The sequence below is a fragment of the Dromiciops gliroides genome, chromosome 1 (genome assembly GCF_019393635.1).
Source record: "Dromiciops gliroides isolate mDroGli1 chromosome 1, mDroGli1.pri, whole genome shotgun sequence".
NCBI lineage: Eukaryota > Metazoa > Chordata > Mammalia > Microbiotheria > Microbiotheriidae > Dromiciops > Dromiciops gliroides.
The window spans coordinates 490,439,937-490,466,083 of NC_057861.1; the positions used below are offsets into that span (position 1 = coordinate 490,439,937).

At 37.4% G+C, this 26,147-nt stretch overlaps 1 protein-coding gene across 1 annotated transcript in view; it reads right to left on the reverse strand.

The window, feature by feature from the left end:
- Window positions 1-1,691: 1,691 nt before the first annotated feature.
- PRPSAP2 (phosphoribosyl pyrophosphate synthetase associated protein 2) overlaps window positions 1,692-26,147 on the reverse strand; it is a 65,992-nt gene continuing 41,536 nt past the window's right edge. Inside the window, exons 9-12 of the mRNA XM_043972419.1 lie at window positions 25,632-25,780; window positions 16,916-16,986; window positions 5,981-6,127; window positions 1,692-2,500 (exon numbers count right to left, since the gene is read on the reverse strand). Coding sequence (XP_043828354.1) covers window positions 2,342-2,500; window positions 5,981-6,127; window positions 16,916-16,986; window positions 25,632-25,780 — 526 coding nt within the window. The 3' untranslated portion in view covers window positions 1,692-2,341. The remainder of the gene's footprint in view (window positions 2,501-5,980; window positions 6,128-16,915; window positions 16,987-25,631; window positions 25,781-26,147) is intronic.

The window sequence follows — 26,147 nt, forward strand, 5'->3', positions numbered from 1 at the left end:
AAATGACACTAGTAATGTAGTGTTTGATAAACCCAAAGACTCCAGCTTCTGGGATCGGAACTCAGTATTTGACAAAAACTGCTGGGAAAACTGGAAGATGGTATGGCAGAAATTAGGCACAGATCAACATCTTACACCTTATACTAAAATAAGGTCAAAATGGATACATGATTTAGACATAAGAGGTGATACCATAGGTAAATTAGGAGAGAAAGGAATAGTCTACCTATTAGATCTTTGGAAAGGAAAACAGTTTTTGACCAAACAAGAGATAGAGTATATTATAAAATGCAAAATGGATGATTTTGATTACATTAAATTAAAAAATTTCTGTACAAACAGAAGCAATGCATCCAAAATTAGAAGGGAGGCAGAAAGCTGGGAAACAATTTTTGAGGCCAGTACTTCTGATAAAGGCCTCATCTCTAAAATATATAGGGAACTAAATCAAATTTATAAGAATCCAAGTCATTCCCCAATTGAGAAATAGTCAAAGAATATGAACAGGCAGTTTTCTGATGAAGAATCCAAAGCTATCTATTCCCATATGAAAAAATGCTCTAAATCTCTAATGATTAGAGAGATGCAAATTAAAACAACTCTGAGGTACCACCTGACACCTATCAGATTGGCTAAAATGACAAAAAAAGAAAATAAATGTTGGAGAAGCTGTGGGAAAATTGGAACACTAATTCATTGTTGGTGGAGCTGTGAACTGATCCAACCATTCTGGAGAGCAATTTGGAATTATGCCCAAAGGGCGATAAAGCTGTGCATACCCTTTGATCCAGCAATACCACTTTTGGGTCTTTTTCCCAAAGAGATCATGGAAGGGGGAAAGGGACCCACATATACAAAAATATTTATAGCTGCTCTTTACATGGTGGCAAGGAATTAGAAGTTGAGGGGGTGCCCATCAATTGGGGAATGGCTGGACAAGTTGTGGTATATGAATACAATGGAATACTATTGTGCTGTAAGAAATGATGAGCAGGAGGAGTTCAGAGAAACCTGGAGGGTCTTGCGTGAGCTGATGATGAGTGAGATGAGCAGAACCAGAAGAACATTGTACACAGTATCAACATTGAGTGTTGACCTACTGTGATGGACTATATTCTTCTCACCAATGCAATGGTACAGAAGAGTTCCAGGGAACTCATGAAAGAAGAGGATCTCCAAATCCAAGAAAAAAAAAAAAAGAACTGTGGAGTATAGATGCTGATTGAGCCATACTATTTCTTTTGTTTTGGGTGCTATTGGTTTTTTTTTTCTATTTTGAGGTTTTGCATTACTGCTCTGATTTTTTCTCTTATAACAGGATTAATGCAGAAATAGGATTAATGTTATTATGTGTATATATATGTGTTTGTGTATATATATATATGTATGTAGATATATAGATATAACCTATAACAGATTACCTGCTGTCTAGGGGAGGGGGGAGGGAGAAAAATCTGAAATTGTAAAGCTTGTATAAACAAAAGTTGAGAACTATCTTTACAAGTAATGGAAAAAATAAAATACCTTATATGTAATAAAAAAAATTGATGTTAAAATTTTGTTTTTACATGTATTTTGGAAAATAAAATTCTATTCAAAAAAATGAAAGAAAGAAAGAAAGAGATAATACTTGCACTGCCTGCCTCGGAAGGTTGTTGTGAGCAAAGGGTTTTGTAAACATTGAAAGACTATAAAAATACAAATTGTCATTTATTATAATCAGAGAGCTATAGCTTAGTAAGCAAACCAATGGTACAACTCAATAAAAGTTTAAAAAAATTCACACAACAAATTCTTTATTCCTTTTTGTTGCAGAAAATAAATACAGGTGCATATTTCATATGCTTTTCTATAAAAGCATTTCTACAAAATGTCACTGCATACAACAGTATAACCTTTTAATTTTTAAAGGTCAAATATCACAGATTAATTAATTTTATTAACATCTTAAATCATCTGAATCAAGCAACTTTGGGAAAGGGGTGGTTTATGAGCACAAAATATTGTTTTTAAACGGTAAGCTAAACCAAAACAACTGGATCTTTTTTCCCCTTTCTGTTCTTAAACACAAGGGAGTTGGGAATGTGCTTTTTGAAAAAAGTTACACACAAAACCCCCCTCCCCAACCCTACCTAACTGTTAAAAATCTGGTCTACCCTCATAGAGTAAGAAATTAAGGAAAAAAATAGGGGTGGGGAAAAAAACCCATTAAACTTCTCCACCCCCCCAAAAAAGGTTCCTTTGAAATATTTAAGATCAAGCATGATACTTCACAGTACATGTTCTATACATTTCCAGTTTGGCCCATGTTAGCTTATATGAAAAAAAAAAAAAACAACCCTCAGTCATCCAAGCCTATATTTCTAAACAGGTAAGACATGGATTCTCCATTGTGAATTCGGCGAATGGCTTCGGAAAGGATCATGCTGATATCCACGGTCTTAATTTTGGGGCACTGGAGTTTCTGTATTTCATGTGGAATTGTGTTGGTAACCACCACCTGCCAAGAGAAATAAACCAAATATAAGGCTAAGGAAATTACACCATTTTCCCTTGAGCAATAGCTCTTATTTTTTTATTTTCAAGGGTAGTCTTGGTGGCAGTATACCGGCATCTTCTGGTAATGGTTTATTTATAATTTGTCAAGTTCACAGTCTCTCAACAAGCACTTCCAGGATTTTTTCATTACAATTTTACCTATGAGGTACACAAATTTTCCCCCAGCATCTAAGACACACAGAATAAGCATGACTAGAATATCTATGGTGGCAAGAGAAAAAGAAGCAGTCTTTATCTCCCCTCTGCCCCTGATACTGAGGATATTTGACTAGGAAAACTGAATTTTCCCAACAATTAACACATAAAAGTTCCAGACTTCAGCACTTTTTGGAGTAGCAAAGAACTGGAAATAAAGTATGTGCCCATTAATTAAGGAATAGCAAAATAAAATGTGACATATAAAAAATTAAATTTATTATACTGTATAAAAACCAACAAATATGAGAAATTCTGAGAAACACCGAGAAAACTTATATGAACTAATGGAGAGAAGCAAGTAGAAACAGGAAAACAATATACACAATGACTACAATACCATAAATGAAACCACCAAAGGGCAACAAAATACAGATTTAATGCAATAACTAGTCTTATTTCCACAGAAATGATAATGTAGCACCCTGTCCTACTCTGAGTAGGGAGGTAGAGGCCTACAGGTACAAAATGTTCTAGAAAAAAAATGTAAAAATTTGTTGCTTCCACTTTCTTATTTGGCTTCTGTAGACTAATGTTCCACTTTCTAAGGACACAAAGATATCTTTGTTGCTAAATCCAATGGTCTTTTTTCATCCTTCTTGACCTCTCTGCTGCTTGACAGTGTTGTCTGTACTTTCCTTTTGGATACTTTCTTTCATGGGTTTTCTTTCTTTTCTTTCTGCAGGGCAATGAGGGTTAAGTGACTTGCCCAGGGTCACACAGCTAGTAAGTGTCAAGTGTCTGAGGCTGGATTTGAACTCAGGTAGTTCTGAATCTAGGCCCGGTGCTTTATCCACTGCACCACCTAGCTGCCTGCTTCATGGGTTTTCTTTTTTTTGTTTTGTTTTTTGTTTTGTTTTTATTTTTTAGTGAGGCAATTGGGGTTAAGTGACTTGCCCAAGGTCACACAGCTAGTAAGTGTTAAGTGTCTGAGGTCGGATTTGAACTCAGGTACTCCTGATTCCAGGGCCGGTGCTCTATCCACTGCGCCACCTAGCTGCCCCTTCATGGGTTTTCTTGACAGTGCTTTTGTCAGGGTTCTCTTCCTATCAGACTGATCTTTCTTGGTTTACTTTGTAGGATCTTCACTGATGTCCTGCCTACTTCGTAGAATATACCTCAGATAGATATTGGGTTCTGGCTTTTTCTCTCTCCACTTTCTCAGTAATTTCATCAGCTCCTATGGATTTATTATATACATATGACACTTAAATCTATTTCACCCTTAAACCATTCACCCCTCAGTCCCACATCTCCAACTGCCTTATGGACATTTCTACCTGGATGTCCCATAGCCATCTCAAAATCAACATGTCATTAATAAAACTTGTTATCTTTTAGCCCAAATTGTCTCCTCTTTTCAAATTCCTTATTTCTAATAAGGAAACCATCATTCTTCCAGGTACATAAGCTTACAAGTCAGAAGTCATCCACAACCTACTGCACTCACTAATCCCCATATACTATCAGTTGACTAATATATTCTTCTACCTTAATATGTAATGTTCATTCCCATTTCTCCACTCAACCACAACCACTATAGTTCAGGCTCTCCTCACCTCTCTTTCACCTGGACTATTTTCAGCAGCCTCCCAATTGGCTCCCCTTCATCTATTAATTCTCCTCTTCTATTTGTTCTATTCTCCAGAGTTGCCAATATTTTGAAACAAAAGTTCGAAGCATGCTAAAGCTTTAGTGGCTCCCAACTGCCTTTAGGATAAGCTATAAACTTTGTTTGGCATGTAAAAGCTCCTAATACTCTAGCTCCAGTTCGTCTTTCCAGGTAGATCACACATTGTACACATTATTTCCCATCTCACACAGTACGCTCCAGCCAAACAAGCCCACTTACTATTCCTCACAGGCTCTCTCCTCATCCTTATTTCTAAATATATCTCCACTCACCCCATCCAGAGATCCATCCCTTACTTTAAAAATTCTTTTTAGAGAGGGCAGCTAGATGGCACAGTGGATAGAGCACGGGCCCTGGATTCAGGAGTACCCGAGTTCAAATCCGGCCTCAGACACTTGACACTTACTAGCTGTGTGACCCTGGGCGAGTCACTTAACCCCACATAGCCCTGCCCCCCCCCAAAAAAACCAATTCTTTTTAGAGAAACAAGAGAAAGTAGTATAACAAAACCAACACATCAATATGCACCTGTCCATATCCATAATCCCCAACCTTTCCAATGTTTCTCAGCTCTTCTTTTCAGACAAGTTTGGTCATTATAAATAAACAAGATTTAATTCTGTTGTTTTTCTTCCCATTCACATTCTTATAGTCACTGTTTAGACTATTTTTCTCCTTACTTGGTTCAGTTTGTATCAATTCATATAATCTTATATTTCTATGAATCCTTCCCATTCAGCATAACACAATAATAGTCTATTAGATTCATGTACCACCAATTTATGGTAGGCATTTGCTTTGTTTTTAGTTCTAGAGAAATGCCATGGCTACTTTGGTGCAAATAGGACTGTTTCTGACTTAGGTTATGCAAGCAATGGGATCTTCGGTCAAAGCGTTACAGTCATTTTAGATATCTTCAGAGCTTTATTACCAACTACATTTCAAAATGGTATCCCTGCCTTAACTGTTACTACTAATTTCCTGTGGGCTAGGAAACCAGATAACCAAACTCATTAGAATATCAAACATTCAGGTAAGTATCTGTGCAATGGTCCAAGTGGCTCTTGTAGAAGCTCTCTCCAGTGGTTCTTTCATATGCAGTTTTGTTCTCTGATGTCTAATTTAGCTGCTCAGACCTTTTTAAAAAAACTTCCTTCTGGGGGCAGCTATGTGTCACAGTGGATAAAGCACTAGCCCTGGATTCAGGAAGACCTGATCCGACATGAGACACTTGACACTTACTAGCTGTGTGACCCTGGGCAAGTTACTTAACCCTCATTGCCCCACCAAAAAAAACCCCCAAAACCACCTTCCTTCTTCCCCTCAGTCCTATGCTGAACAAGATTGCCAGATAAGTGAGATTACTATGACTTTTCTACTCCAAAACCATCTTTCCTTTTCTCATAGTTTTGTGCAATAGGCATGCTGGGCCAAGGGAAGAGGAGTACTTTCACCAAAAATAACTTTCTAATTCTTAAAAGGAAATTTAAAATAACCCAAGCCTTGAGTGTATTCTGAATAAGTACAGACCAACACAGATTTCGCCACATTACTTCAGCTGAGATTCTGAATCTATGAAGCAGATTTACTTACCTCATCAATAGCAGATTCTTCTATTAATCGGGGAGCATCTGAAGATAGGAGACCATGGGTTGCCATCACAAAGATTTTATAAGCTCCTCTTTCCTTCAGTGTTTCTGCTGCTGCAAGAAAGCTGTCAACATCATCAATAATATCATCCTGTAAAATTACACACAGAACAAAAATAGATTAGTACATTCTTTGTGATGGAATCAAGAGAAGTAATCTGGAAATAGCTTGTTTTACACATCATAAGGCAACAAAATATTTTGTAATATCTAGACAGTATCCATAGGAGTCTATATTGAATTCCTGCCCCCTTGGGTATATATGGTTTTATTGTACTTTTCCCCACTTCCATCCCCATTCAGCTCGCTCCTTAGATTTTTAAAAATCATGATCCATGTTCCGTTTCTTCCTCAAATCAGCCTTAAAAATAATAATGCAGGGGCAGCTAGGTGGTGCAGTGGATAAAGCACCAGCCCTGGATTCAGGAGTACCTGAGTTCAAATCCGGCCTCAGACACTTGACACTTACTAGCTGTGTGACCCTGGGCAAGTCACTTAACCCCCATTGCCCCGGAAAACAAACAAACAAAAAAATGCAAGGGAGCAGCTAGGTGGCACAGTGGATAGAGCACTGGCCTTGGATTCAGGAGGACCTGAGTTCAAATCCAGCCTCAGACACTTGACACTAGGTGTGTGACCCTGGGCAAGTTACTCAACCCTCATTGCCCCACAAAAGAAAAAAACAAAACAAAAAATAATAGTGCAAACAGTTTTTGTTTAATCACCAGTCCCTTAAAAAACCATCATATTTAAAATTCTTCTACTTTAAGAAATGTCAAGAAAAACTTCATAGACACCAGCCAATTCATATTGCAAAGACAGTGGATAGTGCATCCATTGGGGCCTTTTTTTTCCTGGTAAAAGTATTTTATTTTTTTCCAGTTACATGTAAAGATAGTTCTCAACATTTGTTTATACATATACTGAATTTTTTTTTTTTGGGGTGAGGCAATTGGGGTTAAGTGACTTGCCCAGGGTCACACAGCTAGTACAAGTTAAGTGTCTGAGGCCGGATTTGAACTCAGGTACTCCTGAATCCAGGGCCGGTGCTCTATCCACTGCGCCACCTAGCTGCCCCCTACATATACTGAATTTTTAAACAGATATTTTTAATAATAAAGTAAGTTCAAAGCTACTACAACTTAATATGAATAAATAAGCACTACTTTGGCTTAGTAAGATGGCATGTTTATTTGAAATACCAAATAGAATTTATATAGGAGATAGAATTCAAAGAAAACTTCTCCAGACCTTTACTTTCTCTGACAATGACAGAAAAGTAAATTAATACGTGGTAACTTGAAAGAAAAAAAATTAATAAACTAGAATTAACTGAGTTTTAATTAGCAGAGGTATGATAATTACTGGGGAACTAAACAGCCATATAGTAAATGCTTGGAAGAAATTTTAAAAAGGGAACTAAAAAGCCAATCACTTTGAAGTTTACTTAAATCATGGTAATACATTATTCACAAAACACCAAATACAAAGACTTATCTGGGCACATAGGGACCTGTCAGTCTGTGCAGAAAAAAATCTTAAAGGAGATTATAAAACAATGAAATTTTTTTTCTTTTTGGTGAGGCAATTAGGGTTAAGTGACTTGCCCAGGGTCACACAGCTAGTAAGTGTCAATGTCTGAAGCTGGATTTGAACTCAGGGACTCCTGAATCCAGGGCCAGTGCTCTATCCACTGCACCACCTAGCTGCCCCGAGATTTCAAAAAAGAAACATCATTTGTTTATATGAAATCTTTCTCTTGGTAACAATGACAGAGCAAAAATTAAATGTTAGGCCTCATTGTTAGGTGTGCTTCACGGTGTAATGTTAGCAGAATCAAAACTATATAAATATGGGTTACTCATTAGAAATGATAAATCAGTATTAGAAATTATTAGAAATATATAGAAAGATCAGTAACATACAATTATTGCTTTAAAATGTGCGAAAATGCCTTCCTCATGACTCTCAGGTAAACACTATGTATAGTTTCATCTCTGTGCAGAGAACACATGATAGAGTGAAAAGGGAACTTGGATTTGTAAAGTCAGGAGAGACCTAGGTTTAAATCCTGACTCCAACACTCACTAGCTGTATGACCATGGGCAAGTCATCTCTGAGTCATAGAATCCTCAGATGTAAAATGGGAGTAATAGCGTATCTCATGTAGGTTTGTTGACAGACTCAAATTAGATCGTGTATGTAAATCATTTTGCAAATTTTAAAGCACTAAATATATGTCACCTACCATTGTTATTATTTATGGATAAGTCTCAGAGAGATTAGGTGACTTGCTTAAGATTACCTGGCTAATAAGCTAGAACTTGAACTCAGGTCTTCTAAGCAAAAGCAGTGCTTTCCCCTGGCCTTGTACTATATCACCTTCCAAAAAGGTCTATAAACAACAACTTCCCACAAGAATAGTGTGGAGAAAAATAGCCTTTTTTCATGAAAAAAAAAAAAAGTAGCTATTTATTCCTCCTTAAAAACAACCACCACCAAGACTAGGCCAATAATAATGATAACCTTGATATTTCAAGTAATATTACCACATTTCTTTCTTTTTGGGGGGGGGGGAAAGGAAGGAGGGCAATTGGGGTTAAGTGACTTGCCCAGGGTCACACAACTAGTACTTGTTAAGTATCTGAGGCCGGATTTCAACTCAGGTCCTCCTGAATCCAGGGCCAGTGCTCTATCCACTGTGCCACCTAGCTGCTCCTACTGCATTTCAATTATCCAGCAGAGGAATAACCTGGGACCTGGCCATATGAAAGGGGGCTAACCTCCCCAAATTCCAACTTCATGTTTCAGTTTCAAGGAAAGAGGAATTAAAAGTATAGGAATGATAGACTCCTAGCCAGGAACAGAGTATACCTAAGAAAAATTGGTAAGAATGTATATTTTTTGGTTGTGTTAAAATCTTATTAATTGAACTTTAAAATAAAAAGGATGGGAAAACTCTCTCTAGTTTTCTCATCATCATCGTGTGTGTGTGTGTGTGTGTGTGTGTGTGTGTGTGTGAGTGTGTGTGTGTGTGTGTATATGAATCCACCAAACTAAATACCATAAAGAATAGCTACAATGAAGGAATTAGTTGAGACACTCATAAATTCATAAGAGACAAAATACAAGAAAGGAGTCAGTGATAAGACCCAATACTTCAAATGTATATAAATGTGCAAAGTTTAGGCAACAAGCAAGAGGAACTAGAGATCCTATTTCAAGGAGAAAAATCTAACTGCAATTAAATGCGTAACACTGAGATGTGAAAGAATGAACCTCATGAATATGGCTTTGGATGGGCATAACTTAACTCAAAAGAAAAAGGATAAAAAAGGGAAGGGGAAGAACTAGAATGTATATTAAGATATACTACCAGCAGGAAGCAGGTAGAGAGCACTGAGTGAAGATTAATGGAGAGAGAAACACATTGTTTTGTCATGGTATACAACAGACCACACCCAGACAGAAAGAGGAAAAATATGAGGAATTCAGGAAACAGTTTAAAACAGTGAAAGGAAACTTTTACCTAAATATCTGCTCTGAGTTCTCTCTTTGCCACAAGTATAACAGCAATTAAGTTTTTACTCTTCCCTAATGATAATTTTGTCCTTCTCCAAAAGTTAAGGGAAACCAATGAGATGAAATTCTATACAGGATCTGATTGTCATGTACAAGGACGAACCGATTACTGGGGTAATGCAGAGAACATAGTGTGGAAGTGATCAATCACTCCTACAGTTTATGATAGATGAGAGAAAAGTTTTCTGGACTTTGGGAAATCAGATTTTAAAGGAAGCACAGGTAGGATCCTATGGACTAAAATTCCATATGTGAAGACACAGCTGAAGAGAAATAAGAAATTCTCAAGGATAAAATCCTAAAATTCAATGGGAAACAATTCCAGCAGGATGAAAAATGGGAGTTATCTAAAGAGATCAATACGTATGTTAACAACAACAAAGATTTCTAAAAGGACATAGGTAAGACAAAAGCAAGGGAAGGTAAGTAAGCTGAGGATGAATATGAATGTGGTTCTGTAAACAAACTAAAGTGTCAGGACTGCTAATGCTCAGAAAACAACTGAAACTGGCAAGGGAAGCTTAGGATAACAGAAAGGGTGGATTTGGTTGAGTTTTGGGTTTTGGTTTGGTTTTTTTTTGCTATATTGGGGTAAAGGGGGTAATAAAATAAGGGATGTCTTTCATTTAAGTGGATAGGACAAAAAAATTAGATCAGAAAGAAGCTAATTTAATGTTATTTTGCTTCTGTTTTCTCTATTAAGAAGAATGACCTTCACACTGGAAACAAAAGAACAAAAATGCATAACAGGGACCTGCTTGTCCTTGATGAATTCAAGTCATCAGGACCAAATGAACAACATCCTCAAGGTACTGAAAGAATTGGCAGAGGGGACTGATGAACCATTGTTAATGACATATGAAAGATGAAAAATATATAATCCCCAACACCCCAAAATGGGGTAAGGATAACAAATGGTGTCTGCTACCTCTAATCCATCTTTAATTTCTAGGAAAATTGGGAAGCAGATCAAAGAAATCTAGGAAAAAAAGTGATTATGTCATGAAGAGGTGACTGCAAACCAGTGCTATTTCCTTAAAAAAAAAGGTTATTCAACTAGCATATAATAATAATACCAAAGATACAGTTTACCCAGCTAATGACAAAGTTTTTCCTGCTATTTTGGAAAACATGTAAAGGATGAAAAATAATATAATACAGTAGAGAATACAATACAATAGAGAATAATACAAGTTGATGGCTTTCTGCTTTGGTGGGCTGGAATAATCTAGTAGGGTAAGGCTGAATCCTGGACAGCCTATGTGCATCAGAAGAGAAAATGGCTGCCACAGCAGACCCACCAAAAACTAAGTCTGGAGATTCAGATATACAGCATAGAAAGGATTAAAGGTAGCATAGATGCAATATAGATATAAAAATAAGAGGGTGTCTCTAATTTCAATATATGGTTTCTTTAAAAAAAATGGTTATCTTTTGCATTTACAACATTACCTATATTTCACAACATATTCTTCCTTCCCCTCCTAGAAAGACAAACACTTAAAAGAAACGGGGCGGGGGGGTGGGGGGGGGGAGAACAGGATGCCTGCCGCAGAGAGACAGTTCTAAAAAACTAATCAACATATTAACCAAATCTGATAGTCCTCCACCTCTTCAAAGAAGGTGGAGGTTCGTTCTCACATCTCTTTTCTGTGGGGGAGAAGAAGTGCACAAGACAGAGTATGGTCATTATAATATCACATTGTTCAGTTTCCATTTCTTTTGCTGACATTCTTTCCATTTACATGGCTGTAGTCACCATATGCATTGTTTTCCTGGTTATGCTACTTTAGTTTGCATCAGTTCTCATAAGTCTTACCATACTTCTTTGTATTCATAAAATTATAACATTATATTTGTGTACCACAATTTTAGCCATTCCCCTAATGATGGGCATTTATTTTGTGTCTACTTCTTTGCTGCTATAAAAAGTGGGACACATCTTTTTTGGCTGGATGTCTTTGGAATACTTGCCAAGCAGTGGGATTTTTCATCAAAATATAGTTTTTTGTTTGGTTGGGTTTTTTTTTTTTGGGGGGGGGGGCAGGGCAATGAGGGTTAAGTGACTTGCCCAGGGTTACACAGCTAGTAAGTGTCATATGTCTGAGGTCGGATTTGAACTCAGGTCCTCCAGAACCCAGGGCCGGTTCTCTATCCACTGTGCCACCTAGCTGCCCCCAAAATATAGTTTTAATAGCCAAATATCACTTTCCTAAAGTGGACCTTTTGGTGGTAGCAGCCCTAGGTCCTGGTGACAATATTTTAATTTCTCTTATTAACTAAAAGTAGAAGATCTTCAACTAGAGACTTAAAAATAGATACTGATTCTTTTTTTTTCCTCATCTTGAACAATGTGGTAAAATTATTAGAATTTGGCTGACTCATTTAGGAGGTGCCATACCTGGCCTGCCCTGAAGTTATGTAAGTTACTGAGGTCAGGAGGAGAAACCTCTCTCCATAGGCAGTTTTTGAAGGACCTCCCCTTTTGGGGGAGGAAAATTAGAGGCTCGCTGAGGGGAGTCTGAGTCTCCTCTGGAGCTCTCTCTCTCCAGGTGGTGAGTTACTCTGCTTTTTTGAATAGACTTAGGTCAAAGCTAGGAGGATTATCCGTATTTCTTCTCCCCTATTTCCTTGTCTTTGATTTTTATTAATTTCACCTTTGCTGTTTATTTTATTCCCAATTAATAAAATCTGATCCATTTGTGGAAAAGAGGCTGTAAGGCTTCTTTCTTATTGGCCTGGGAGAAAATATCTAAAAAGGCAGTTCAGAGGGGAGGGAGCTTTAAACCTAGAGGTCCCTCATTATTTCTGGGACCCCAATATTTCAGTGAGCCACCCAATTAACTCTCCATTAAATTTGACCCTTACAACAATAAGGCATGGAAATTAATGATTTTAATAAATTATATTTAAGCACATCTGACTAATTTTTCTCTTTACTTAGACATTTTTAAAAAGGAAGAGTAAATAACTAAAGCTTGCTTATTTTATAACCTGAAGCCAGATTAATTCAATATGATTGCACAGCCAAATCTAAGGAATGGATGTAGATGTCCATAAAAGGTTATCTTATTACTACCTACTACGATTGGTGGTCCCAGATTAATGAGGCATTGCCCTAGGTATGAAAAACAATAGGTATGATAGTTGATCCATGTGAGAACACTCCTCTTTCTCAATAAACTCTAATGAGTAGATGATACAGGGAATAGAGCACTGGGTATGGAATCAGGAAGATCCAAATTCAAATCCTTCCTCAGATACTTACTAGCTGTGTGACCCTAGGGAAATCACTTAACCTATGTCTACATCAGTTTCCTCCACTATAAAACTGGGATAATTAATAGCATCAACATCCCAGGGCACTTAATAAATGCTTGTTTCCTTCCTTCCTACTGCCTCTAGTATCAAATATATGACTTTTCATAAGGCTTTTAAAACCTCTCACAACCTGGACCCCAGCTACCCTTCCAACACTGTTATGAATGACTCTTTTTCATATCTTATATGGTATGGCCAAACTGGTTTTCTTTCTGTTTCACACATTGGTTCCACTTTATCTCTATGAATGATACATTCTACATTACAGTGTAGAGAGTATACACAGTCAGATGATATATACATATATATTTATACATATGTATAAACTTGTCAACTTAAATCTATGTTCCTTTACCATATATATATATAGAGAGAATGATTACTCCTTGGTCAAAACAAACTAATTTCGGGGCGGCTAGGTGGCGCAGTGGATAAAGCATCGGCCCTGGATTCAAGAGTTCCTGAGTTCAAATCCGGCCTCAGACACTTGACACTTACTGGCTATGTGACTCTGGGCAAGGCACTTAACCCCCATTGCCCTGCAATAAATAAATAAATATTTTTAAAAAGTTAAAAAAAAAAAAAAAAGGGGCGGCTAGGTGGCGCAGTGGATAAAGCGCCAGCCCTGGATTCAGGAGTTCCTGAGTTCAAATCCGGCCTCAGACACTTGACACTTACTAGCTGTGTGACCTTGGGCAAGTCACTTAAGCCCCATTGCCCTGCAAAAAAAAAAGAAAAAGAAAAAGAAAACGAACTAATTTCTGGAATGAGCCATACTTGTTCTTGTCATTAATTCCCCATCTCTTTTCCCTTGTTATGCTTTCTAACACTTCTCTTCAAGGCCTCACCTGCTCAAAACCCAACACAAGCCCCCTTTAAGGGGACTGAACCATCCCAGAGATTACCCTAAAAATTTTAAAGGAAATTACAGTGACCAGTGAAAACCTGTTTGGTATAGCTCCAGCCCCACAAGTTAATAAACCTAGAGACCGGGCATTAGTGGCCTCTTGCCCCACCCCAGTCTTTTTGCTAGGTGGCACAGGTAAGAGTTGAATTCCCTGTGTCCCCAAACCTCACTCCTAATTAGGCAATTTAGAAAATAACCTAATTTCTCTGGTCTAAACTATCCTACTATTTCTCTTCCTTTATGGAAGACAATGCAGTCTCTTATTGATACCATCAAGCTGTTTGCTGAAAGCCTTGAGTGTTAAGTGGCTCTGATACTTAGACCACAGTGTAATAAATCTGTTACTGCTATCCTGGTGTGACCCTGCTGCTCTTCATCTGAACTCTCCTGCACTGCAGGTATGATTTTGTTTTTGTCTTTGTATCCTCAAGGTCTGCAGAGAGCCATGCTCATAAGAGTTGTTGAAGTGATGAGCTAGCGTGGAGCTAAAGCTAAGAACATGAAATGCCAAAGGGACTAATGTCAAGTCTTACACTTGAATTTGTAAAAATCAGCTTCACAAGTACATGATGGGGAAAGTGTGACTAGACAGAATTTTGTTTGGAAAAGATTTGGGGGAGGGAGTGAGAATATAAGTAGACAACAAACTTAATAAGTCAGCAATGTTATATGGACTCAAAAAAGTCAGAGCAATATTGGGCATCATTAAGAGAGGAATAGTTTCCAGGAATAAGAAGGTGAAAGTTATTCTGTACTCTGTCCTGGTCAAACCACAAACGGAATGCTATTGTATTCAATTCTGGGGACAAAAGTTTTAAGAAGGAAAGTGATAATTTGGAGAGCACTTAAAGGAGAACCAACCAAGAAAGAAAATGGTTTTGAGTATATGCCATGACAATTAGTTAAAGAAACTGGGCATAGTTAGCCTAGAGAATACTCAAAAAGACAGAATAGCTGTATTCAAATCCTTAAGTGAGAAGAATCAGGAGAATGTTGTGCACAGAGACAGTAACATAGTTTGATGAACTTTTAACAACTTAACTATTCTCAGCAATACAATAATCCAAGACAATCCCAAAGAACTAATAATAGATAAGGCATACTAAAATCCACCTCCAAAGGAAGAACTGATATTGATTGAACACAGACTGAAGCATGCTATTTTTTATCTTCTTTGTTTTTTGAGTCATCTTGTACAAAATAACTAATATGGAAATATTTTGCATAACTGCATATGTATTATCTATATCTAATTGCTTATTTTCTCAGGAAGAAGGGGGGAATTTGGAACTCAAAACTTACCCCCCCCAAAAAAAAAGCTATCATGGAAAAGAAGAGTTAGACTGGTTCTGTTTGGTCCCAGGGGGCTGAACCAGGAATAATGGGTGGAAATTGCAAAGAGGAAATTTTAGGTTTGATTTCAGGAAAAACTCCATAACAATTAGAGATGCCCCAAAGTGCAGTAGTACAAGAGGCGACAATTTCCTTCTCATTAGTGGGCTTCAAGTAGAGAAGAGATGACTGTCAAGTAGGTTATAGAGAAAATTCCTTTGGCAAAGTGTTACATTACATGGACATTAAAATTCCTTCTAACCATAAAAGTCAGTGAGTCTGGAAATATCATTAAACAACTGAAATAATATTCTTTTAGTAGTTTAAGGATATAGACAAATAACTTAGAAATATTAAGATCTCAAGGGAAGTCTCACCACTTATTTCTTGTTAAACTGACACTCAAGTTTTAAGTAAAGAATACTGAGCTTTTAATCATTAGTATCACTGAAGGCTTCATTTCAGTATAATGAAAAGACAGGATTGAGTAATCAGATCGATCAACATGGAATAGTGAAAAGGGAGCAGAATAGGAGAGAAGATGAATAGGAGAGGCAAAAGGAGACAAAAGGAAGATGAATAAAAGGATAGGCAAACCTTTGCCTCTACTATGGCTTCTATCTGCTGGGATAGTTTCAATGACTTAAAGTTATCAAACTAGTTGACAATTCTGCACCAATTTTTCTTTTGGGTTTTGCTTCACAATCAAGGCTTTCTTAAAGGAACATTCATAATCGTGACCATCACAATTACTTGGAAACTAACAAATTCAGGCTTCACATTACCACCAAAAGGAAACATTAATCCAGCTGCAGCTAGTGTTAAGGTTGAATTATTCTTCTTACACAAACAAAAATTTCAGAAAGTACTCTGCTGCTGTGCTAAATGATAATATAGAATTGAAGATGGTACTGTGGGAAAAGGCTGTTTTTGCAGAGTTCTAGAATTGTCAACTAACTGTCATCTGTGTTTTATTTTACTTCTGTAGGATTAAGTAGTGTTAGCAAACATTCCTACATCAATTTCTCTCTCATTTCCTGCCAATTTTATGTACTTCAATTTCAACAACATAAGGATTAATAACTTCATCATTGTGGATACTCCCTCCATTGATTGCAATCCTTTTATTATTTAAAAGTTGGCTTTCATGTATTGGCATGGCCAAAAAATTTCTACATACAGCTAAGTGCTGAGCCTCCTCAAATTTAGCTGGTCTAGTCCTCAGACCACACACATACTAAACATCAATTGGGGGGGGGGGGGCCGCACAGCTAGGTAGTGCAATGGATAAAGCACTGGCCTTGGATTCAGGAGGACCTGAGTTCAAATCCTGCCTCAGACGCTTGACACTTACTAGTTGCGTGACCCCGGGCAAGTCAGTTAACCCTCATTGTCCTGGGAAAGGAAAGGAACGGAACGGAACAGAACGGAAAGGAAAGGAAAGGAAAGGAAAGGAAGAAAGGAAGAAGGAAGGAAGGAAGGATCATTGCATCCCTGTTTTAAACTTTTGCAGCTTGGTAACACTTGTCAAAGTCTATACCACAACAAAGCAATTTAAGTAACCCAAGGTCATTTACAATACTCAATAAGGCATCTGGAGTAGGACTTTAATAAAATACTATGTATGCGGATATTTAATTAAGTATATCTATTATACAAAGACAATCTTTAACTCTTTAAAGCAATTAGGTATATTTCTAAAACATTTTAAATCATAAAAGGCCTTCGCCCACATACCACAATAATGGCTATTCTTCCTCCTACATCGCCAACAACTGTAATGGGTGGCTTTTCTTTTGGAATCAACACTGATAAAAGAATAAAATCAAGAATTAAAGCTAAATTTTAGGAAAAAACCAAGAAATACGCTGATATACAAATGTTAAATTTTCCTCAAGAAATTTTTGTGCAATTACAAATTCAGATTTCCTTTCTTATCAGAATTTCAGTTTTACAAAAGGAAATAAGTAATGGTAGAAGCAATAGTGTAATTATTATAAAAATCCCCACATTTTATGGCATTAAAAGTTTTTGCTAAGAACATCAATTAATCCATCCATCCAACTGATTCAATTTTTCTGATACAGTGTTGTAAGAAAACTTTTTGGTTTTGGTTTTGGTTTTTAGTGAGGCAACTGGGGTTAAGTGACTTGCCCAGGGTCACACAGCTAGTAAGTGTCAAGTGTCTGAGGCCGGATTTGAACTCAGGTGCTCCTGACTCCAGGGCCGGTGCTCTATCTACTGCGCCACCTAGCTGCCCCCAAACATAGCTTTTTAAAAGAAATAAACTAAGATCGAAACGTAACAAAGCTGTTTAGAGGAAACTGAGGTCCAGAGATAAGTGGGTGAACTAGTGGCCCAGCAAATTAAATAAAAAGGACACAAAATGATTTCAAAAGTTAAATTAGAGGGCAGCTAGGTGGCGCAGTGGATAGAGCACTGGCCCTGGATTCAGAAGTACCTGAGTTCAAATCCGGCCTTAGACACTTGACACTAGCTTTGTGACCCTGGGCAAGTCACTTAATGCCAATTGCCTCAACAAAAACAAAACAAAAACAAAAAGTTGAATTAAACTAAGATTTGCACACTGCTACAGAATAGTTCTTAGAACAAGGGTTTATGCCATAGTTTTGTAATTCCAGTCCTGCACTTAATATATACATATCACTTAGTACATACATTATAAATATTTGCTAAGTTGACTAATATTATTTTTTTGCTTTTAAAAAACCATTTGGCAATATATGAAAAGAAAAGCACTTTCATAAAGCACTGAATATATCACTCGTAATTAATTGATTTCAACAAGTTTATATTTTCTATTTCTTCATTCACTTCTCTAATTATTTTATACCCGACTTACCAGAGCACCTATTCCAACATTATCTTCTTTCCTCAAACCTCCCACCACATTTCCTCCCCCCCCCCCCCGTGTCCTCTTACCTGAAGACCTAGCCAATAATAATTTCACCAATAATAAAACAAAAACTGAGGCTTTTTTCACCATAAACTCTCTCCTTTCCTTTCTTTATCTTACATCCTTTGGACAAAATCCTCCACTACCTCTTACTTCCCTATGGCCTCTGATCTTGCCAAATCATCTCGCTAAAGCCTACCCCTCTACAGGGTAGTTAGGTGGCTTAGAGGGCTGGGCTTGGAGTCAGGAAGACTTATCTTGTGAGTATAAAATTGGCCTTAGACACCTATTTAGTTGTGTGACCCTGGGCAAGTCACTTAACCCTATTTGCCTCAATTTCCTCAACTGTCAAATAAGCTAGAGAAGAAAATAACAAAACACTCCAGTATCTCTGCCAAGGAAACCCCAAATAGAGGTCACGAAGAATTTAACATGACTGAAACAACATCTCCGCTACATGTACCCTTGAATCCATTTCCTCTTCTCTATCAGACTGCCTCCGCTATTATCCTATATCCCCAATCTCTTTTACTATCTCTCCCTATCTATCAGTTCCTTCTTGGCTACAGTGAAAAACTTCCTGTCTCTCTCAACTTTGCCTCTCCTTTTCAACTAAAATCACTTTCTCCTAAAGTCTCTATAAATCTCACTTCTGACATCACTCAACTGAAACTGCTGTTCTCTCCATTGTTACCAATGAGCTCTTAATTGATAAATTTAATGGTCTTTTCTCAGTCTTTACATTTCTCAACCTCTTGAAGTTTCTGACCAACTCCTAGATACTTACTCTTCTGTTGGTTTTTATCATACTGTTCTGTCTGATCATACCTTCTTAATCTCTTTTGCTGTATTTCCATTCATTCACTCTCCCATTCATTTATTCACTCTTTTTTCTTTCTATATTATCTCCCTTGGTTACCCTCATCACTTCCCATGGACTCAATAAACATCTCTAACTGGATGATTTGCAGATCTATATAACCTATCACAGTCTTTCTAGTAAGCTTCAGTCCTATATCACCAACTGTATACAACATTTTGAACTACATGTCCTACACGTATCTCAAACTCAAAATGTTCAAAACAGAACTCATGAGCTCTCCAACCCCCAAAATAACCTCCTCATATTCATACTTCCCTGTGATTGTGGAGGGCATCACTGTCTTCCCAATAAACCAAGTTTGTAACCCTAATGTTATTCCTAACTTTTCATTCACCTCGCATATATAATCAGTTGACAAATACTGAAATTTCATTTTCTAAATCTCTCGTATTCATCCTCGTTTCCACCAACACAAGGACTATCCTGGTTCAGGCTCGTATTAAAAGTCTTGGACTCTTTGTCTCAAGCTCTCCTCATTATTTTACCCTCCAAAAAGCTGCCAAAGTGATGAAGCATATGTCTGACCATCTCAACCTCCTAACTTAATAAACTCCTGTACCTCATCATCTCTAGGATCGAATAAAACACTTCTGTTCAGACATTTAAATCTCTTCACCATCTGGCTTCTGTCTTTCTGGTCTTTTCATGCATTATTCCTCTCTATATATGCTATGGTCAAGCCATTGTGCTGATCCTCAAACATAATACTCCATCCATCATCTCTGTGCTTGCATTGACTGTTCCTGTGCCTGGAATGATTTCTTCTCCTCAGCTCTATCTCAAAAAATAACAGGCCTTTATCAAAATTTGGTTCAAAAACCAAATTGTGCAAGAGACTTTTCCTGGTTTCTCCTAACTGCTGGTTTCTTCCTCACTTTGTTTTTTTCTTTACATCTTCAGTATAGTTCTTGACATGCAGTAATAAGCATTTTACAGAAGAAAATGCTTGTGGATTAAACGTCTTGAAAAGGGCAGAGGCGGGGCAGCTAGGTGGCGCAGTGGATAGAGCACCGGCCCTGGATTCAGGAGTACCTGAGTTCAAATCCGGCCTCAGACACTTAACACTTACTAGCTGTGTGACCCTGGGCAAGTCACTTAACCCCAATTGCCGAAAGAAAGAAAGAAAGAAAGAAAGAAAGAAAGAAAGAAAGAAAGAAAGAAAGAAAGAAAGAAAGAAAGAAAGAAAGAAAGAAAGAAAGAAAGAAAGAAAGAAAGAAAGAAAGAAAGAAAGAAAGAAAGAAAAGGGCAGAGGCTATTTAATTTCTGTCTTTGTACAGAATAAAGACACTTAAATGTTTGCTGTCTGAAAGAATGAGGGGGCAGCTAGGTGGTGCAGTGGATAAAGCACCGGCCCTGGATTCAGGAGTACCTGAGTTCAAATCCGGCCTCAGACACTTGACACTTACTAGCTGTGTGATCCTGGGGAAGTCACTTAACCCCCATTGCCCCACCAAAAAAAAAACATCAAAAAAACAAAAAAAAGAATGAATGCTTGATATAACCTGAATCATCAGAAGCCTCCTAAGAATCCCATCTTTGGAAATGATAAACAAATTGTGGTGCATAAATGTGATGAATTATCAGACTATAAGAAACAATGAATACAAAAAAGAATGAGTAAATAACAATGAATACAGAAAAAAATAAAACTTACATGAACCAATACAGAGTGAAGTAAACAGTAGGAAAACAATATACACTATGACTACAATATTACAAATGAAAGAATAAAAGAAAGTTGAAATTGAGTGCTATGAAATTATAGTAACTAAGCTTGGTCACTAAGAAAACAAATGAGAATGTGTCTTCTTTTTTGCAGAAGTAGGGGACTGCGTATGGAAAGCTAAGTATGTTACCAGATCTGGCTGATGTGTTATTTAATTTTGCTAAACTCTTTTTTCTTTCTTTCTTTTCCTCTGTAATAACGGATAGCTCTCTAAGAGAGGGAGAAGGATGGGAAGTATAAGTTTAGAAAAAACAAAAGATATCAATATATTTTAAATAATTTAATAGAATTGAAATTAAATAATAAAAATTATTTTTTAAAAAAGTATCCTGGGGGCAGCTAGGTGGCGCAGTGGATAGAGCACTGGCCTTGGAGTCAGGAGTACCTGAGTTCAAATCCGGCCTCAGACACTTAACACTTACTAGCTGTGTGACCCTGGGCAAGTCACTTAACCCCAATTGCCTCACTAAAAAAAAAAAAAAGTATCCTGCACCTTATCTAAAAAGCTAGCTTTTTTCCATGCAATATCTAGGATGTGAAGATCTCCATTTCAGTTAAGGTAGGTAATATCCCACAGTCTAGAATGTTCAACTAAAGTCATTAAGGTCAGATTTTTGTGGGGACAAATAAAAGAGAATACTGGTTAGTGCAAAAAGGGAAAAGAGCTTTGTATTACTTATGCTATCTGAGGTTTCTGAACTCATCAATTCTGTTTAAATAAATCTCTTCCCAGTTGGTTCCTTCAGGAACCTCAGTTCAATAATCACAACATAGTATAAATAGTGGAAAAAGGACAAAGTCAAGAATGAGAGGATCTGAGTTTGAATCCCATCTTTGTCACTGCTGTGACTCTGCTTATTCAGAGGATCCAGGTTTAAATTCTGTCTGACATTCCCTGTTGGGACCTTAGACAAGTCACAACCTCCTGTATCAAAGTTTCATCAACTGCAAAGAGAGGAGGTTGGATGGAAATTCAGATCAGCAGAGGTGACTATGGAAGGAGAGGCTCAAAAATGCAACCTTGGTGGAGCAGAGAATAGGTCCAACCATTCAGGAAACCAATCTGGAACTCCTCCCCCAATAAGTCACTAAACTGTGCACAGCCTTTGAACCATTACTACATCCTAAAGTCAGGACAGGACTGTGTCTGTTCAGACTGACAAAAGCTCAGAAGGCTCTATCATAGGCTGGGTAAAAATAGTCTCTATGAACATCTGGAGTGGAGATGGCTCTAAATTTGTGTATCTCACATTTCTTTTGAGCTACTGTAATTCTGTTTTGCTCAGAGTACAGTGCCTTCTTTGATGTGGGCATACCATACCGGATGGTCCTCTTTCAGTATCTCCCATGTCTCACAATCAATTCCAAAGTTCTTCAGAGAAACCTTGAGATGGTCCTTGTATTTTTTACTTTAGTGGAGCAGCTGACTTCACTTCCCAAACTTTCCTTTAGAGCCTCCCAAATACTGAGCTCGCTCTGGCGATGTATGTCAACCTCATCATGTATATGTACATGCCTGAAAAGTATACTGCCAGTGTAAGTGAACTTATCCACAGCATTTAAAAGTACTCCATTTGGGCAGCTAGGTGGCACAGTGGATAGAGCACCAACCCTGGATTCAGGAGGACCTGAGTTCAAATCCGGCCTCAGACACTTTATACTTACTAGCTGTGTGACCCTAGGCAAGTCACTTAACCCAAATTGCCTCACCCAAACAAAACAAAACAAAACTACTCCATTTGTTTTGACCAATGGTTCTATATATGAATGTTGTGGTGCTGGCTAATGCAGAGCCTGTTTTCTTGGTATTAATAGGCCAAAATTAGCACAAGCAGCAGAGAACTGATCCATACTCTGTTACAGTTCAGGCTCAGAGCCTGCACTGAATGCACAAACATACGCAAACAAAAAGCTGAGCACCAACTGTCCTACTTTAGTTTTGGCTTGTAGCTTTTTCAAGGCAAATAATTTACTGTCAGTCAACAACTGATCATGATGCGATTTTTCAATCTTGCTGAAAATGACATGCTAAAAAGCATGGTGGCAAGTACACAGCCCAGCTTTGTTCCACTGGTGACTGGGAAAGTCCAAGAGCATTGCCCATTATCCAGAACACCTGGCAAGCAAGCCATCATGGAACTGAAATACAATACTAATGAACTGGGCAACCAAGATCTTCCACAAACCTTCATGACTGACAGTATCAAAAGCCTTGGTTGGATCAACAAATGTTGTATACAGACCTTTTTTTTGTTGCTGGAATTTCTCCTGGAGCTGTTGGACAGCAAACACCATACTAACTGTTCCTCAGCCCTCTCTGAAACTATACTGGGTCACAGATAGATAACCATTTTCCAGATAAAGGAGAACTTTGGCAAGAATCTTGTTAGCAATGACTGAGACAGAGAACCACCAACCTGTGATTATCACAGGATAACCTATTTCCTTTTCCTATTTTATAATGTAAAGTGAAATGAGAACTAAGAAAACAATTAATACAAAGACCACAGTATTGTAAAAATGCAATTTGAAAGTCTTAAGTATTCTAATAATTAATCATGATTCCAGAAGACTGATGATAAAGCATATTTTCTTTCTATTTTTTTTTTTGGGTGAGGCAATTGGGGTTAAGTGACTTGCCTAGGGTCACACAGCTAGTACATGTCAAGTGTCTGAGGCTGGATTTGAACTCAGGTCTTCTTGACTCCAGGACCAGTGCACTATCCACTGTGCCACCTAGCTGCCCTGATAAAGCATATTTTCTACCTCTTGATAAGAAAGGTGATAAATTATAGGTGCACAATGATTTTCATAGATGACCAAGTGGCTAATATGGGTATATGTTTTACTTGATTACACTCATTTGTTACAAGAGCTTTCATTTGGGGGATGTAGGGAGGGAAAGAATTGTGGGAGGGAACAGAGGGAAGAGGAGGTGAGTAGGTTGTCAAAAGAAAAAAGGGACTCAATGAAGTATTTAAAATAATCATGAAAAAAACTAGAAGTATAAAAAATGATTTAGACAAGCAGAGCACTGTGGGTAATACTAAGTTTAATATGTACTTTAAAAAAGCTTTATGTAACAGACATTTGGTTTCAAATACAATCTCCTTTTTCTGTTCTTTGTAAATAAAAATGCTCATGTCCGTTGTTTTTCAAGTTCATAATAAAAAAGAGGGCACTTGACTAGATAGATGGCCCATGATGCACCTTCTAGTTCCATAGATGATAGAATAATCATAACAATAATAGCTAATATTTGCATAGTACTTTTATAGCTTGCAAAGTGCTTTTACACATATTATCTAACTTAAGCTCACAACAACCCTGAAGTTAGCGCTATCATCATCATTTCCACTTTTCTACCATTATGTAAAACTGTCAGATTTCCCCTGAATTCATATTTCACCCCTTTCATCTAAACCCACTTTATCCTCCATACCTAAAAAACCATTAAGCCCTCTCTTAGAGTTTCTCTCAGACTTCTCTTTTTATCTATATCTTTACAGCTATTACCAAGTTCAAGCCCTCACTACCTCACAGCTGAATCCTATAACATTCCTGCTTCTGCTGTCTTTGCCTCATTCCAATTTACTCTCTACAGCAGTTCCAAATGGTTTCTTCAACATCACTTTAGTTATTATGACACTCCTTTTAATAACCTACACTAGCTGCTATTCAGTTCAGCCCTATAATCCTTAAAAATCCAACACTTAATATTTTTCTACTCAGTAAGTTAACGCTTATTAAAATCCTATTATATTGGACTAAACCCTCTTCTCAAGGAATGCAAAATCTGGCTTCTTGTTGTTGTTCAGTCATTTTTCAGTCGTGTCTATGCCTCTTTGTGACCCCATTTGGGGTTTTCTTGGCAAAGATACTGGAGTGATTTACCATTTCCTTCTCCAGATCATTTTAGAGATGAGGAACTGAGGTAAATTGGGTTAAGTGACTTGCCCAAAGTCACACAACTAGTAAGTATCTGAGGCCAGATTTGAACTCATAAAGATGAGTCTTCCTGACTTCTAGGCCCAGCACTCTTTCAATTATGCTACCTAAGCTGTCCCATAAAGTCTGGTAGGGGAAATAAAAAAATACTTTAGAGACCTCAACTCCTGGTGAGGAAACTTCACTGCAGAGCAGCACCTGCCCTAAAATTTACAGTTTTAGAAAGGCATTAAACTGTAATAGAGAGAAAGTTTGAATAACCTATGGTGGGGAGTGTGAATAAGAACTGGAGATGAACAGAAGGATTGCCATCAAATAGTCATGGCCCAATTGTGATTAGAGAGCATGTATAGAAATAGGACCACATCAACATGTCTGCCTGCTTTCAATAGCTCAAAGAAAAAAGTGATAGTTGAATTCTAAACTCCTTGGTATTCAATGTCCTCCATGATCTGATACAATCTGAATCTCCCTCTTAATGCTCCCTAACATGAAGCTTTAGCTCGTTTCTTCTCTTCTCAGCACAGGTATCATGTTTCTCATGCTATTGCATTCACCCTTCCTCAGGTCAGCTCTTCTGCAAGGGTCTCCCCAATGAAGCTTTCCTAGACTAATCTCACAAGAATATTTTGTTCTCTCAATTTCTCTAACACATACAGGATAAGCCACATATGTCATCCATCCATTAACAATATAAATACATTGCTTTAAATTGTCCTTTAGTGTGAACTAGATAACATTTTCTTCTGGGCTAAATTAGGCACTCAAAGTTAGGAAATACAACTTCTTCATTTCTGTACCCTTCCCACAATGCTAGTCACAAAATAAGCATTAGGCAATAAATATGAATTGATTTGAAAAAAACAAGTTCTCATATAGCTTTTCCTTGAAAAGAAATTAATAAATTATTAAGAAAAAAGGGTGAGGAAGAAATCTCTAACCAAGCAATAGACTAGATTAAACAAGTGTTTGGACTTACTTGGAATCTCCAGACTGGGATGTATAGCAGCTACATTTTTGACTGTAGGTGGGGAATGTCTCCCATCCACCAAATCAGACTCAGCATCTTGAGCTTCCCCATGAATCACAGCAATTCCTAATCTCAGTCTTTCAGCAAAGGATTGTGCCCTAAAATCAAATATCAAGAATATATTTATTATCACTTAGCACCAGCCTACTTTCTCTAAGGTTTAAAAGAAACAGCATTTTCATTTTTCAAGAAAATGAACTAGCATTTCTATAGTGTATAGAGCACTTTACAAACATCTCATTTTATATTCACAATCACCATAGGAGGTAGGTACAATTACTATACCCATTTTATAGATTAGATATTGTCACCATTTCACAGATGAGGAAATGCGGGAAGAAAGAGGTTAAGGGATGTGCTAGCACCTTCCCCCTTTCCCTCCCCCAAACTAATCCCTGAAAAAGCATTTTTTAAAAATCATTTAAAAAATATCCACCACATAGTAGGAAGGAAAGGTAATATAAA